This window comes from Idiotropiscis lumnitzeri, chromosome 15 (assembly GCF_059441095.1).
Source record: "Idiotropiscis lumnitzeri isolate Australia: NSW breed Sydney's pygmy pipehorse chromosome 15, RoL_Ilum_1.0, whole genome shotgun sequence".
Taxonomy (NCBI): Eukaryota; Metazoa; Chordata; class Actinopteri; order Syngnathiformes; family Syngnathidae; genus Idiotropiscis; species Idiotropiscis lumnitzeri.
The window spans coordinates 5556864-5572971 of NC_142405.1; the positions used below are offsets into that span (position 1 = coordinate 5556864).

General features: G+C 49.6%; 2 protein-coding genes across 2 annotated transcripts in view; both read right to left on the reverse strand.

The window, feature by feature from the left end:
- Positions 1-217: 217 nt before the first annotated feature.
- On the reverse strand, positions 218-14177 carry axin2 (axin 2 (conductin, axil)). The gene is made up of 10 exons (XM_088316455.1): positions 13369-14177; positions 11365-11490; positions 8608-8710; positions 6806-6946; positions 6225-6715; positions 5931-6104; positions 5606-5830; positions 5283-5414; positions 4600-4767; positions 218-1383 (listed from the first exon to the last, which is right to left on the reverse strand). The coding sequence occupies exons 1-10, from the start codon at positions 14175-14177 to the stop codon at positions 1257-1259; spliced, it is 2496 nt and encodes an 831-aa protein (XP_088172581.1). The 3' UTR covers positions 218-1256.
- The window catches only part of cep112 (centrosomal protein 112), an 88586-nt gene continuing 86651 nt past the window's right edge, over positions 14174-16108 (reverse strand). Inside the window, exon 27 of the mRNA XM_088316460.1 lies at positions 14174-14315. Coding sequence (XP_088172586.1) covers positions 14279-14315 — 37 coding nt within the window. The 3' untranslated portion in view covers positions 14174-14278. The remainder of the gene's footprint in view (positions 14316-16108) is intronic.

The following is a 16108-nucleotide window of genomic DNA, read 5'->3' on the forward strand; positions in this document are numbered from 1 at the left end:
TTAATGCAATGTGCTTTAATTTCCAACAGGGAGTAAATTAAGAGCAGATAATGGATGCAAATCTGACAGAGATTTCTCCAGCGAGGATCCGGCGAGTTGCGCTCACCGCAGCAGGGTGGATGCAGATTGAAGTTACACACACACACACACACATTCCAATTAAATCAAGTTCCATCCATACGTAAACTCCCCACCGCAAGAAAACCAGAGGAAGCCATTTGCTCATTTGAAAAATAGAACATTTTAATAAAGGCTACATCTCTTCATAATTACAATAATTAAAGTACCGAGCTCTATGGAACGCATAATTTACAGTTTTAAGTGGAGCCGAGGAAGCCATGTAAAATATTATAAAACAGAAAAAGGATGATGAAACAAGATACGGATTAAAAAAAAAAAAAAAAAAAGCGTAAAAATATCTTTAGTTAACATATTTTCTTAGGCCCCTTGTGAAAATCAAGGGAGTAACGCGACCCCTTAAAACGGGGTCAAACACGGCAAGAATCCATGTAGGCACAGCTGCTGTACTCGATACAAACACGTCATCGTCGTCGTCGACATGCAGCTCGGAGTTGCACACAAAATCAACTCGGTCAGACGCGCGCACACGCAATTAAGCACATTTGGGGAGCAAGTTGTAGAGCTTCTGTTGGTCAAAATTCTTCAGGATGTAAACATGTCTTTTTTTGAGGGGGGGGGGCAGTTGAGGGCTCTTGGAGGAAACGAAGGCTATTTGTGCAACGCCTGCGCCACTCAAACAAAGGCACTGCGACGAGACTGATCAAGGCGAGTCCCAGAGAGGAGAATTCAATGTTGAAAGTGACTATTGGGAGAAAAATGAAAAAAAAAAGGGGGGGGGCACAAATAGCACTGCAGTAGTAAATCTAGGATGGTCCCCCCCATGAAACACCAGAGGTATTCGTGAAAAGTGTGCAGCCTAAAAAAAAGAAAAAAAAAATGAAGAATTTCCTTATATAAGTGATGAGTAGTTTTCGGTTTTCCCGCCCATGACCAAGCAGCATGTCCATGAAGTGTCAGGTTGAGGGGCTGGGATATTTTCAATAAATAGCAATAGACATCTTCACACTACAATATGAGCGGAGCGGCACGGTGAAGGGAGTGGGGGGGCGGAACGGTCCAGTCCGGTCGGGTTTAGGTCCGCTTGCTTGACGAGTGGTCATTCACCTTCAGAGTCTGTTTCCGGAGAGCTTTCGAGTCCACTCGAGACAACTCGCTCGCTCGTCCTTCATCCCGTCTCAGTCCATCCTCTCCACCTTGCCCAGGATTTTGCCCTCGTAGGTGGGCAGCAAGGAGCCGTCATCCGACACTTCCTCAAACACGGCGCCGCACTCAAACTCGTCGCTGGCCTTCTTGAAATAGTACCTGCGGCAAACGCAAGACGGGAGATGACGTTAGGACTGCAGGTAGTCTGAAGAGGATGACGGCAACGGTGATGTCGCTGCTGATGTGCAGGTGAGCTCATGTGATCACATGACGCCACGCTAACAAGCTACCGCAACTTCAATTCGTCCTTTTTTTTTGGTCAATATTGATGCTAACGCTTTAGCATGTTAGCATGTGGCGCTAACACTGACTCCATGTCTAATGCTACTGCTTTCGGAACTATTTGCGTCGGCAGAGTGGAATCACAGATTAAATAAACAAAAGTGATCATTTGTTGTTAATAAAAGCAACATCACACGAGAAGGAACATCATTCAGTCATGTGATGACGTATCCTCACGCTGCGGCGCAAATTAGTCGCTAACCCCAAAGTGTCACGTTGGTACCAAGGAGCCTCAATATTTTTTTTTTACTCAGCATTGTTATTTGAGCCAAAAGACAAAACAAATCTGCTCCATGCTTGTTTTAATCCTCCGCTACTTTTTTTTTTTTTTTGCTAGCGTTTACAGAGCTGTGGAGGAACACGGAGGATGCCAACAAACTTTTCCGAGAGGAGGCGAGGGCAGGGCTGGTTCATGTGTGCCATGACTTCACCGGGCCGTTAATGATGCAACCCAGCACCATCCTCATTTTTGAGGAAGAGAAAGCAGCAGGGGCGAGTTACTAACTGGGGGGAATGTGGGGAGATGGGGGGGGGGCTCACTAAGAATGCACCCATTAACTATGTAATGGAAAAATGCCTTGATTTGCACCATGTGTGTGTGTGTGTGTGTGTGTGTGGGTTCAACTGGAATGTTTGCGCGCATTTTGTTTTTTAACGAGAATACGTAATTCTTATAAAAGTATAGTCTTGAGGAAAACATGTTAGAGGAAGGTGTGTGTGTGTGGGGGGGGTGTTTTGCGGGTGGGAGTCGGGCTCTATGTCGGCCAATGAGCACGCGGGTGGCCATTAATGAAAAGCAGCAACGTGGGAACATACAGGAGGCGTCGGACGTGTTGAGTACACAAGACGAATGATAATTACGAGCATCAGCCTGACACCGTCATGAATAAACCCAATAATGTCTTTCGACTCGAGAGAAATCATCAAAAGGTCCTTTTAGCCGGGGCACAGCCTGAATTTCCACTGGAACATGTTTTATGTGGCTATATCTACCCCCTCCCTTTTCTCTTTTCCCTCCCCTCGCTCTCTCTCTGCTCGCACTGACATCTGGCACCAATATCGTCTGGCAGGGTGCAGCATTACTGTTCTTTGTTGAACCGCTGCCATGCTGAAGAAATGACCCAAGTCCACACATTCTCTGGCTGCTATTAAAGCGCCTGCATGCCGCTCTGCTCTCTTTCGTCGCGCCCCCCCCCAACCCCCACCCCCCTCAAACAAAGTGGATGGTATGACACAGGAAGTAGAAAGCCTGGGGCAAAGGAAGAAGAGCGGAAGGAGTTGTTGGACGGCGTACGTAACGCACGTGGAACTTGTTGCTTTACTTTTCAGTTTCGCTCCAATTATGAACATGCTTCGTCATGTTGCGCTAACAAGTGTTGCAAAATTTGCCTTCAGACACACAAAGTCACACCTTACTCAGCTAACGTGAGTAGATCTGCCGCCGTAATTAAAAAAAAAAAATATATATATATTTTTTTTACATTCTAAACATCCAATGCAAGCACAAATGTGCACACACACACACATCACAACCGAAAGGGGAGGAGGTCTATCGTGAGGGGGAGGAATGCCCCCCCCCCCCCCCCCCCCCCGCCAGCCCAATAGCGTCAGTGAAGCATTTGCATGCTGGCCATTTGTGAGAGTCTTTGTTGGTTGAAATGAAAGCGGCCGGGGCTTCAAAGCCGCGTATTAAGTGTGCCTTAGCATGGAAATCAATACCAGATGGGACCCAAATCGCTGCAGTTCGAGCTCTCCCACTAACCCCCCCCCCCCAACACCATCCGCCCTCCTTCTCGTTCTTCTCATTTCGCCTCCCAAAACGCACGCAAACACACGCGCCTGAGTCTGAACTCAATTGATAACACAAACTCTCCTCAACACAGATCGCATCCAAATCTTTGTGGCAAAATACGATCATCGCCGCACTCGATGCTCGTAGATGACAAAAGAATGATGTCATCCATACTCGCGTTTTTATTCACTGAGGAACTGGCAAAAAGCTTCAAGAATTCTTCGACTTTGACTAACTAATCTGGCAATGTCAACAAATGTTTTGAAATGGCCGCCTAAAATCGTAACGAGACACGTCGTTTAGAGGCGACAAAATTATTCCATTAATCGACAATATCAAATCGATGATCAAATTCATCAATTGTAGCAATAATTTCAAATTATGAAAGCAAACGGATAATCTTTGGAGAACTATTTTTGCAAAAACAAATTACCAAACCAACAACTGAATCTGTTTCAAAATGTTTGGCGATTTGACTGTTTTCTCATTTTTACTTACTAAATAATTGGTCGCTATAATAATAAAAGGGGAAAAACGTTTCTGTATCTTACTTCAATGCAAAATCAACTTTGATCTGAAAATTCAATTCATCGATGGATTCATTCTGAAAATATTCAAAACATTAACGAGTATATTCTTTTACAAATATTAATCATCTACTTTTTATTTCTGTACTTTGTGTGAATATTTGGTTGTCTGTGTGTGCCCTGCGATTGGCTGGCAACCAATTGAGAGTGTTCCCCGCCCACTGCCCAAAGACAGCTGGAGTCAGCAACTGCTTGTACAAAGAGAATAAGCAAACACATTTCTTGTTATTTTCTTGCCACATATCAAAGTGCAAACGTTGAAATGACGTGGCGAAGAAGTGGTTGACGTTACCCAAATTGTTCGGGCATGCCTGGAACTGTCGGCTTGGAAGTGTCAACACGTCGCCAGACCGCTAATGATCTCGCCGCCACAATGCTGACAAAGCTCTACACATGCGTGGAAATAATTCCCTCACTGCAACTTTTCAGAATGTTTGTATGTGATAAATGCCAGCGTACTTCCGGGTGGTAAAAACGCAACCGACGAGCGCTGAAACCTCAACTGAAAAGGACTGCCGACAAAATCCTGATGCGTTTTTAGCCGAGGATGGAAAAATGGCGCCAAGTGCTCGTGATGCCATCGGAGATGCGACGTCATAGTTGAAGCGCTCTCTTTGAATTTTTTTTTTAATGTCACAAAAAGCAGTTTCACACCTGTAGCTGCCCCTCTTGCGCAACTGCTCCTTGAAGTGGCCGAGGGTGAGACTGTGACTCTTCATGTTCCTCCGGTAGGGAATCTCCTCCCCACAGAAAAAGTACGTCACCACCGTCTCGCCGCTGCATAGCCCGTGGCTTGTTAAACTCTTGCGACACTCCGCAGTGCTGCAAGTCATGGAGAGAGAAAGGAGGGAGGGAGAGGGGGGGATTCGTGAGATGACAGTGGAAGAAACAAACTCCGTCGTAACAAAATAGTTGGCTCAAAAAAAAAAAAAAAAGGACTGGCTGTCACTGTGTGGCACAGTCGTGCCCATCATCTCTGTTGCGTGTGCGAAGAAAAAGAGATGGTGGTGAAGCAGGGGGTCTCCAGTGTTATCCATTCCCCTTCAGCTCGGTCCAAAGCTTTGTAGGCCCACTTCAGAGGAGCCGTCTCTTTGCTAAGCTCTGCTCGGCCACGTCGGGCCAACTGGCGGCTCACTGAAGGATGGCCAGTAAAAATGATCCGCGCCAATGAGTGCCATGTCTCGGTCAGGCGGTGCCTTCAGACGGCACGTTAGCTCCACATGGACGTTTGTGGACATGCGGCTTCAAATCAAGGGAGGTGTGTGTGTGTTTTACTTTTCTTTTCTTCTGAGTGAGCGCATGCATGTTTAATTGTGGCCGATGATGAGGCAACTTACTTGTCTGATTGGGGACAGAGGCTGGTGGTGGCGGTGGGGGGGTTAGGATTGGCAGGTGACATAGGGGCGGACCCCCCACTCTGCACAGGCACAAGGTGGCTCTTGTCACGTTGGAGACTAGACAGCGAATGCCTGCAGAGAGCATCATCATCGTCATCATCATCATCGTCATCATCATCGTCGTCATCATCGTCGTCATCATCGTCATCGTCATCATCATCATCGTCATCGTCATCATCGTCATCATCATCATCATCATCATCGTCATCATCGTCGTCATCATCATCAATCACGCAACGACAGTCTTGGAAAGTGTTTCGCACCTTTGCTTGGCGCTCTTGGTGGTCGTGGAGACCTCCTCCAGTCGGCGGCAGGCCTCCTCCAGCTGGGCCAACGTGTTGGGAGGGGGCAGGGGGGGCATGGCGGGGTCCTGGATGAACGGCTGCGACGGTTGGTGGCTGCGAAGGTGAGCGCAGTTGCCGCCGCCGCCCCACGTGTGGGTCTGCGTCGAGGAGCCACCAAAAGATTTTTTGGTGCTTTGGGTGCTGCTGCGAATGAATAGTCCAACAAAATAAATAAATAAATCCATAAAATACAATAAAAATGGATCAATTGACAGACATAAAACTGGCATGCGTAAAAGCTCACCTCGACTTGTGCCTGCCCTGTCGCTTGCTTTCGAGGATCCACTGCCAGACGTTCTGAGCGGGATCGGCCGTGTCGCCGGGCAGCTGGAGCGGCCCGCACTCCTCGGCGCACCTCTCGGCCACGCCCTCCTCAAGCCCCGAGCGACACGCGCGCCGGGACAGAGAGCTGGAACGCCTGTGAGCAAAGCAAGTTGCAAGTCAGAGATCATGTGTGGAACAAATCGAATCAACGGCATGATGAGGAAGCTGACAAACGACGACTGCGAGGATGAACCAAATTTTCTTGTCAACTGACCCCATGCCGGCGTCCGTGGAGACGGCGCCGCACATCTCTCGGCCCAGGCTGCGGCTGCGCTGGTAAGGCTGGCAGGGCGGACATTCGCCACTCGCGGAGCACAGCGTGCGCACACGCAAGGCCGCCTCCCTCTCAAACTGCTCCTTTGTCTTGGGACTGGCGTGATGGTGAATGTAGTGGTGGTGGACGTGCTTTGTGCTCTGCCTGCTCACGAGGGTCCCGCCGGGGCCCAGCGTCAGCGTGAAGGCTCCCTGGTCGGCCTTGAGACCGAAGCCCGCCCGTGGGAAGAGCCGGTGGTCGGGCGAGCTGGAGCGCGGCGAGTGCCAGATGACGGTGGGCGACTGGCAACCGGGAGTCTTCAGGACGCGCGAGAGGTGCTCGTCCAAGATGGCCTGCGGGTCCTCCTCGGACGAGCCGGGGAGGAGGCTCAGCGGGTGCGGGGCCATCTGCTGAGCACTTCCCGCGATCTCCGTGTCCTCTCTTTCTTCCTCCTGGTGGCAAACACAAATTCTCTTTAGCAGACTTAAAAAAAAAAATAAATGCACGATGGTATAGGTGACTCCGGCGAGAAGAAAACAAACCTCCTGAATCTGCTGCAGCCTCACCTCCAGAGAGCTGAGGGTGTCCTGTTCCCTCTTCAGGCTCTCCAGGCGCGAGATGAGCTGAGCTGCAAACTTTGCCGGCTCCACTGGGACGCCTTCCTTGGGGGGGCAGCGGGTGCGCTGCGGACAGAAGCAAAACCCGTTAGATGGGTCGCCGTCAGGCCGGAAGGTGATGTCCTAAAAAGGTGTTGTTGCAAAGGAGGGAGGGGGGTGGGGGGGGGGCAATCCTTACTAGGGCTCTTTAAAGCCATCTTACTTCAAAGTGTCCCGCCCCCGTCAAAAATCAAAAACGCAGTGAGAGGAAGCAGGACGTGTGCGATGCCGGTGTGTGCGTGCATGTTGGTGGGGCGAGAGGCGGGAAGCAGTCGCTTTACATTTAGAAATAAAAAGGCATGGAAGGGGGAGGGGGGGGAACGCCGGGGAGGAAGGATGAGGGATTAAAAACAGGTCGAGATGCAAAGATGAGCGCAGGAGGGCAGAGAAAAGGAACGTGAAGAGAGCAAAGGAGGCACATAAAAAGGTGCCACAAAAAAGGATGGAAGATCAGAAAGGTTGAGATAATGTATCCCCCCCCCCTCCCCCTCCCCTGTCACACGCTGGGCAGCTTTGAGCTACTAACGTGACAGAATACACACACACCCGCACTCACACACACACACGTGCGCTCATATTAAGTTATTTGCATTTTTTGCACTGAGGCTTTCTTGATTTTTTTTTTTTGTTGTTTTCTCCCGTCCCTTTGTAGTTGAGATGAAGGGGAGGCAAGAGGAAAAAAAAAGTCAGCAAAAGAAGCGTTCCGATGGAGCCCGAGGCTGCTTGCGGCACCCGGGGAATGGCAGCCATCGCCAAAAATCAGACGGGGAAACAACAACAAGGCGGGAAAAAAAAAAAGAAGTGAAAATGAAGCAACGCACCAGAGAGGGAGACCGCTTGCCAGGGCCAATCTGCAAATCTTATTCCCCAAAAATTGGTGCGTGTCAAAAACGGTGACGAAATTTGAGGTTACGCCGAGTTTATTTTCACAAGATGCTTTTCACACTTCTTCCCCCCCCCAAAAAAACCTCAAGTTAGCTTCCATTAAGAGCCTTAAGCGAGCGACTCCCCTTTGACCCACTGAAAGCTCACATGACGCGCTCAAACTCTTCCCTTAGATCCCTCACCTCCGAGGGAGGGAGGGGGGGGGGAAGCTCGTAGAGAAAAGGGGGCCAGCTCTGTTGGAAGTTGTCACTTTTCTGCGCGCGTGCGCCATTCATCTTCGGATCAAAGTGCCGCGTGCGCGGCAACGCGTCTTGAGTGTCTTTGTGGGTTTTTTTTCTGTTGGGCTCATTTTAGAGCCCTCGGGATAAAACGGCACAAGATCTTCCCCTCATCTCTTCGCAAGCTGCGTTCTCCATATTTGCATCACTGGTTTTTGGTGGGGGGGGGGGGAACCCCGGCGTGTTGTGAGCACCGTGGCGATAAACAGCTTTGAGGCCTCCTGCTCTCCTGCAGACTTCAAGGAACCCTAATGGGGGTGGAGGTGACACCAAAGGTAGCGAGAGGGCTCGTGTGTGTGTGTGTGGAAGGGAGGCGAGGTCTTTGACGTTCCTCCTCAGATCTTTGCCGGTGTTGTTGGGATTGCCGCTCGCAACTATTCATAGAAGCAAGCGACCCGAAACAGAGGGGGGGTATGGAAATGACACGGCGCCACCAGGTTGAGCAAGTGTGCCATGCGCCATGTGTAGAGTTTGCGTACGTGCGCGTCTGTCGGGGTGTGTGTGTGTGTGTGTTAATCTACTTACAGGAAAAGCAGGCAGAGACACTTGGCTGTTCATGCGCACGTTGCGCTGCATCTCCCTCTGAAGCAGCTTCTTGGAGCTCAGTTTGTACGGAGGGATGCCATCTCTGGAAAGCCGTCAAACAAGAGCGGCAGAATAATTAGTCATTGTCAGACAAAATTCAAAGATCAAAACCAGCCATCGAGGAAGATGCCGTTGCGCATCTTTCCGGCTGAATAGGAGATTTGAAAAGAAATAAAGAAAAAAGTTACGCGGGCGGGGAATGCAAAGCAGTTTCCTGTTTTGGAACGGAGTGAGTTCAGCTCAATTAGCCGGGGTGTCAATTTGAACCCTGACTTGGCTTATGTTTCCATTTTAGCGCCGCGCCGCCTGCGCCATCGCTCTTAATAAGGTGACATCGTCGCACGGCAACACAGTTTAACCCGCCACTGAACTCAGCAAAGAGGAAAAAAAAACGGCGGAGTATGATGCGGGAAAATGAGCAACTCGGAATCCTCGCTCCGGTTTGTGTTCGTGATCAGCACGACACCCTTTCGCGCGGGGTTGTCAAAACTCATTTCTGCGGCAATGTGCCGGCTTTCCGCGAGAAGGACGTTAAAAAAAGGAATGTTTCAATTAAAAAAAAATACATAAAAATCATTGTGTGACGACAAGTCAAAAGTTTTTTTTTTTGTAAAAAGGATAAATATTTTTGCAACATTTATCACACACGATAAATTCAAATTGGAATTTAGATTTGAGCAAGGATCATGCAAGTTGAAACACACGATTTGGTTTTGTGGGCCACATAAAGGATGTGGCGGGCCCAGATGTGGCCCCCGGGCCTTGAGTTTGACACCACTGCTTAGTTAGATACACTTTACATGAACAATGAGCGCTTTGCTCTGCCGCAACCAGCAAAAGCGTTAAGTCAGGCGAGTCAGTGTCGACTCGTTTACGGGACGACTCCAACGATGCAAAACGGGATTCTTATCCATTTCATGATTTTTTTTTTTTTATTTAAAGGAATACAGTCTGCAATTTGAGGGTTATTAGTAGCCACGTTTTTTTTTCTTCTTCTTCGCTTAGAGCTGCTTAACTAGCATTCACTTTATCTGGCGTTGCTTTTTGTTCCCCGTCTCCGTCATATCGATCAACGTTTTCGGATCTATACAAAACTGGCACCGAAAACGAGACGGAGGCGAAGGTGCTCGACGACGACGCACCACTTGGCAGATCTTTCGCTCGATAAGACGCTCGTTTCCAGCTCGGACTCGAGTACCGTTTTCCTTTCACAAGCCAAGCGCACTTGATGGCCTTCTCTTGACGCTTTTGCTTGTTCAAGGAGCGTTTGCACAAACACGCCCGCTAAACGCGCATCTACGGGGCCGCCCGGCATCAAACGGCCTTCGCCGGCGCTTCAGACGGCCTCGCACTTGACAGAGTGCGAGTAACGGGCTCTTTTCTGGCTTTGCTGGTGACCGAGCCTAAGCGAGCAGCACTTTTCTACTTTTGCTTTGAAATGCCACAGTCATGCGCATAAAGCGCCGGCGCCCCCCCCCCTCCCCTACCCCAACGACGCCGCTCCCCTCCCCGCCCTCCCCAATCTTCATTTGCCAAGCGCTGCCTCTGATCTCCGCACATCAAAAGGCTGGTTTGTAAGATAAGGTAATGTTTGAAGTCTGCGCGCAGCTGCATTCCCCAGCGTCCAAGCAAATCCATAAATAAGATATAAGCAAAAATTCCCCCTCCGCCGCTCTTTCGCTTCCCACCCAACTGCGTCCTCTCCTGCTGTCCCCCCCCCCCCCTCTTCCCCCACCACCACCAACGCTTCTTTTCTATTCACTTCTTTATCGGTGCACGTGATTCACATGTTTGCCGGCCCATTAAACCGACATTCTGATCAGGAACGGGAACAAATGAGATGATGAGGAGGCGGGCGAGTCGCAGTACAGACAAACAGAAAATAGGTTACGGCGTCTTTGAAGCCGAGCGTCTCCATCTTGACGCCACTCGATCGCGGCTAATCACAATTATTTACACGTTCTTTCGAAAAGTGGCCAAAGTTCATGCGGCGCTCGTGGCGGCCTTGGACGATTGACAGCGACGTGACCCGACGACGCCACGTTGCCTCTGGGATACGTCATTCGGTCGAGGAGGAACGAGGATGTCAGCACGCTCGCGCGAGGTACACTTTGGACAACCGACATTTTCGGCGGCGGCTTGTTGAGCACGACCTACATAAGTTCGTTTCAAGACTCACTTGTCCCTCAACACATATTGCAAAGTGTTGAAAAGGGCGCCAGTTACTTATTTGCGCATATGACAGTTAACTTTTTAGTGGCTTTTGACAACCAAACTACGGATTTCGCCTTCATGGCCTTGAAGTAAAAAAAAGCCAAAGCAAAAGATGACACGTCCTAAAATTTGATTTTCATTAACTGATTTTCATTGTTGCCGTGACAATAAAGTTGCATTGTTTTTAATATTGTTTGCCCAGTGAGAGTTTGAAGAGAGACTAAAACCACAGATGTGAGACTCACAACACGTGACAAAAAGTTTTGAGGTCGGCCGAAAAGTCACTGCAAGGATAAGCGCGGAAAGAGGAATTCAGAAAAAAAAAAGAATAAAAAAATCCAACTTTTGATGAATCCAACGCTAATTTGGTCAAGCTACACTTTATATTAGTTGATCATTCGTAAAAATAACAGACCCACATGCGGATCCAATTTTGAGCCCCAAATCTCCCCCCCCCCTCCCCCAGCCCCTTTTCCAACTTACACGCTGCCGTCGGTAACAGACATGTTGTCGTCCGTCAAAGCGTCGCTGGACACCTCGCTGTCATTGGTGCTGCTGACTGGCGCGAACGTGCCCATGTGGCACACGAGGTCTCCTCCCTTGGACGACCTGAAAGTGGCAACCAACAAACATGTGGGTGAGCGATTGCGCAACGCAAAGCTGACCAAGCAACGTTATGGAAATCTCACAGCTGGACCCCCCCCCCCCCCCTCTCCCAAGTGAGGACCCCGAGGCTGCATCTTCCACATGTTTTGCGTGATGTAAGCTAACCCTCTAAAAGGCTACTTAGCAACCTGAAATTCAAATTCAACCGCACTGGGAAAACACCTCCCCCCGACCCCCCACCCCCCTTTTTTTTCTTTTGATGCCCCATTTCTTCCATCTTGAGAGGCCAGCAGCTTCCCTCTTTCCACTTCCTTCGTTCGCACTCACTCTTTCCTCAGCGTTGATGTCCCGCTGTGCATGCATCCGTGCCACGGTACAAGGGGAGGAGCTCAAGGGGGAGTGGCCAGGGAGGAAAAAAAAAAAAAAAAAAGTGTGCATTGCGAGCAGGAGGGGTGGGCTAGCATGACTAACACTGTATTGGGCCCCCGGCTCCAAGCTTGACCTTCAGAGGGGCTCGCAAAGAGTCAGGTATTTAACACAGCTGGCCTTGCATTCTTCCCTCCTCATTTATCCTTTCTCCTCCCTCGCTTTATTTCAAGAGGTGCACTAAGCCCCCCCACCCGCCCCCCCTTTTTCAGCTTCTTTTCCCCCCTCACTTTCGCTCCAAAAGCACCCCTGACTTCTCCAAAGGAAGAAAAAGGATAAAAGTGGAGAAAGGCGGAGGGAATCAAGAGGAGAGTTGACGCAAACACGAAAGAGGGAAGAAGAAGAAAGGGCTGGCGGCGGGTTGGGGGGGGGGGGGGGGTGCGGGGAAGTGCGGGGAAGTGGCTTATTCTCAACTGTAGCTGCTGCCATTTGGGTTTGTTTTGGTTTTTTATGTTTTCAAAGAGTCAGATGAGAAGATGTAAAGAGACGGGGAGAAGGGAGAAATGGCTTCCACATGTTTTGAATCTGGATGACAACGGGAGAGAGGGGGGGGGGGGCTGAAAAAGCATCAGACGATTTGAGTTAAACACCCCCCCTCCCACTCCAAAAAAAAAAAAAAAGGTCAGGAATTATCTCCAAAGACGAACCCGCTAGATGACTTGTCAAGTCGTAAACTTTGTAGGCCACTTGACCAAAAGCGACTCACCGACAGATTATCTCGTTTATGAGCCCGTAAACGCGTTTGCGGGCACGTCCGTTTCGCACATGTGACAAAGGCCACGAGTAAGATGCATGACGACATTATCATCATCATCATCATCATCATCATCAACAATTCTGCTGCCAAAACGCGTCAAGGTCAGACTGGCGGCAGAGCGAGCGTAGCGTTGCGGTCATCAGCAAACCAAGCCAGCCGTGCCTGGACTGTGAACTTTTCCAGTGGAAGACGACACTCTCCTCCAACCTCAAAGTTCCGCGGAACAATTTCAAAGCGCCGGAAATCCGGGCGAGTGCCAGTAAAAGGCTGCTGATGCTGCTCAGGATGGTGACAGGACAAAAACCAGCAATGGAAAAAGCTTCAGTGTCAAAATGTAAAGTCTGGCCACTTCAAGCTAAATACAAAGCAACAAGAATTTGGAACATTCAATGACCCAAAAAAAAAAAAAAAAAAATTTTAAAATGAAATTTGAGCAAAGCAACTATTTTTGTTGGGGTCCTCTACTCAGGGAACCAACTTTCTCTGATTGGCTGACAAGCTTCACTTCAAAATATCAAAAAGGAGAAATTAGCATGATGTTTCAAACAAAGACAAAAAAACGGACAAAATATTAGCAATAAAATAGGTCAAGCCGATTGTCATGTTTTGTTTTTTTTTCTCGAAAATTCCACAAAGATGGCGGCCACTTGTCATGTTGCTACTCTGAGTCAAATCCGAAAGTGAGTCAAAAGTCTTACCTGTAGCCCCTCTCCATGACCTCGAGGCCCCTCACGGACACCGTAGCCCTCGGCGCCTTCACCAGCAGACCTCCGACGGGCGCTTTGCTTTTGAAATCAAAATTCCACTCTTCTTCTTCGTTGAGCGTGGGCAGATATCCGCACATGACTTGCAGCTCGTTCAGGCCGTTGGGGTTGATGTGATTGGGGTTCTCGCCGCCGCTCCTCACGAACTTGAAGAAAACGTCAGAGGACAGGAACATCTGGTAGGCGTTCTCCTCCATGTTGGTCTGGATCTCCGTCTGCGCCTGGTCGAACATGGCAGAGTCGATGTGCTGCTTCTTGACGTTATCCCGGATGAAGGTCTTGGTGGCCGGCTTGAGCTGCTTGGCCACGACGCCGTTGTTTTCGATGTAGCGCTTGTAAATGGCTTTAGCCACTCGTAGCGTTTTGCTATCCTTCAAGTCCATTTGCCTGAAGCCGTTGCAGGCGAACCAAAAGTCCAAGGTGTCGGCGCACTTCTCCGCCTCCAGGAATGTCCGAAACAGGAGAGCGCCGTCCTGGTCCCCGAGGAGAGAATGCAGAGATTTGGTCCAGCGGGACAGCGGTGAATCTGGCGAGGCGCTCCCCTCGGGCTCTCCGAGACCATCCTCGTTCCTCCTGGCCGAGGAGCCCAACGGGCTGAGCGAGACGGATTTGCTGGGCTCCGGTTTCATCATGGCGCGTTTGCCGGGGTAGCAGGGCGCCTCGCCCTCCTCCCCAGGCACCGGGGGTCGAGGAGCATCTTCTCGGAAACTGCTGGCGATTTGGTCCACGAGCAGCCAGCTCATGGCTCTTGAATGCAGCGGGAGAAGACGCCTTGCGAGTGAGTGCGTGCGTGCGTGTTGTTCCGCCTTTTGAGCTTCGCCTGTAATCTCCTCGCTCTCTTATGTCAGCAGGGAGCTTCACTCAGGCAGCCTGTCTTCACTCTAGAACACAAAGTATTGATCTAATCAAAACCTGATCTGCCTCAACCTCAAAGGAAAATCCCATACAAAAAAATCTTCATAACTTTTACAGAAAAAGCATACCTTAGATGCATATGCAAATTCCAACGTGCATCTAGTTTTATCTCAGTTTCATATGCTGGATGTACATCTGGCACCAGATGTAAAACATAATTGCACAAGACTACAGGTGTGCGAACACTGACCGATCAAACGATGAAAACGTCTTCTAAGCTAACCTGAACAGCCCATTTGGGGTCCATTCAACGACCGGCTACACAAATCCAGACAAGGTTTGTGGATCCACCGCAACATGTGCTTCATGTCTTCGTTCCGAACCACAACCGAGTACCTGCGAGACCAATTGTGGGACCAACTGCGCCCCACTCGAGGAAAATCGCCACCAAGAAATAGTTTGTTTTAAATAAGTTTTCTGCACACCGGCGTTCTAAATTATGCGTTTCTTCACTACTTTTACATCAACCACTCACAACTATTTACAAGCTTTGATGTGGTTTTGGAGAGAGACTTTCTAAGCTCGAAAAAATGTGTTTAATAAAAAAAACAATCGTAAGTAGTCCTCGAAAATGAATTAACTTCCAAAATACGAAGCGCTATCAGTAAGAAAGTCGAAATAATTGGTTGAGCGTTTCCTTTGGAGTTGAAAAATGTTCTTAAAAAAGAAAAAAAAAAAAAAGAAAGCGCTCCCCCTCCCAACTGGCTTGGACCGCAACTTCAAAGGCGAGTCAACGGCACATCAAAGTGAACTCCGTTGAGCAGCAAAAAAGAGGCGCGCACAAACTTACCATCGACCCCGACGAGTTCGCTAACAAAACTCGCTGGCGTGTTTTTTTCCTGGCAGGGGAAAGTCACAATTGTATCCAAGGAAGGTTTATAATCCACGGTGGGGAGGCGCCCCGCTCCTCCGGCTTGCTCGGTCGCCACGTTCGGCTCCGTCCGTCGATCCTTCCGTCCGCGCTTCGGCGGAGACCCAAATGCAACTGGCGAGCGCGAGAACGAAAAGAGAGCTGAAAAACAGCGCTTTCCTCCCTCCTCCTCCTGCTCGCAGTCTCCTCCTCCTCCTCCTCCTCCCTCCTGCTCCTTTCAGGCTGCCATGGCGCAACTGTGGCTCTCCTCTTCTCCTCAAGGCGACTCCCCCCCCCCCCCCTCACTTCAAAGTAAGTGCCGACCGGCGGGTCCTGGAAGCTACATAACAACCCGACGCCAGCTGCGTCGTCTGACGTCGCCCAAAAAGAAAAAAAAACTCCAACAAACTAGCGCAAATGTGTCGTGTGGAGTCCTCGCGTCAACGCGGGCTCCCACAACGGGAACACAGAGTATCTCGTTTGGACGACGCACCCTTTTTTGTAGCCACGACTGTTGGGTGTGCGTGGCCAGGACCTTATCAAAGGCGAGCAATCTAGCGCCAAGTCCCTCGAGGCTTTGGCGCGTCACAAGTAACTGATCCGCCGCCCCAATAGCATTATCGCTGCAATCCCTCTGTTGCTACATCAACTTTAAAAGGGATTTTTTTTTTACCCCCCCCCCCCCCCTTCTCCCTCGCTCTTTTTCTCTGCATACTTTGCAAGATTAACCCGTTGGAAGCCTCGGGGATGCACAACGCATGCACAGGCGTGCAACAAAACGACTCGCTCTAATATGATTTTTAAAAAGCATAACACAGTGCCTATTAGAATCCCTCCACCCTGTTTGTTTGTGCAGTAAATCCACGCAGGGTAAAAAGTTTATATATAGCGCTGTATTAAAAAAAAAAG

Coding starts and splice junctions, on each gene's coding strand:
- axin2 (XM_088316455.1), bottom strand. CDS start 14,177: ATGAGCTGGCTGCTCGTGGACCAAATCGCCAGCAGTTTCCGAGAAGAT. Junction 8,711..11,364: donor TCTGTTACCGACGGCAGCGT/GTAAGTTGGAAA, acceptor ACGGCTTTCCAG/AGATGGCATCCCTCCGTACA. Junction 6,716..6,805: donor GGCTGCAGCAGATTCAGGAG/GTTTGTTTTCTT, acceptor GTTTGCCACCAG/GAGGAAGAAAGAGAGGACAC.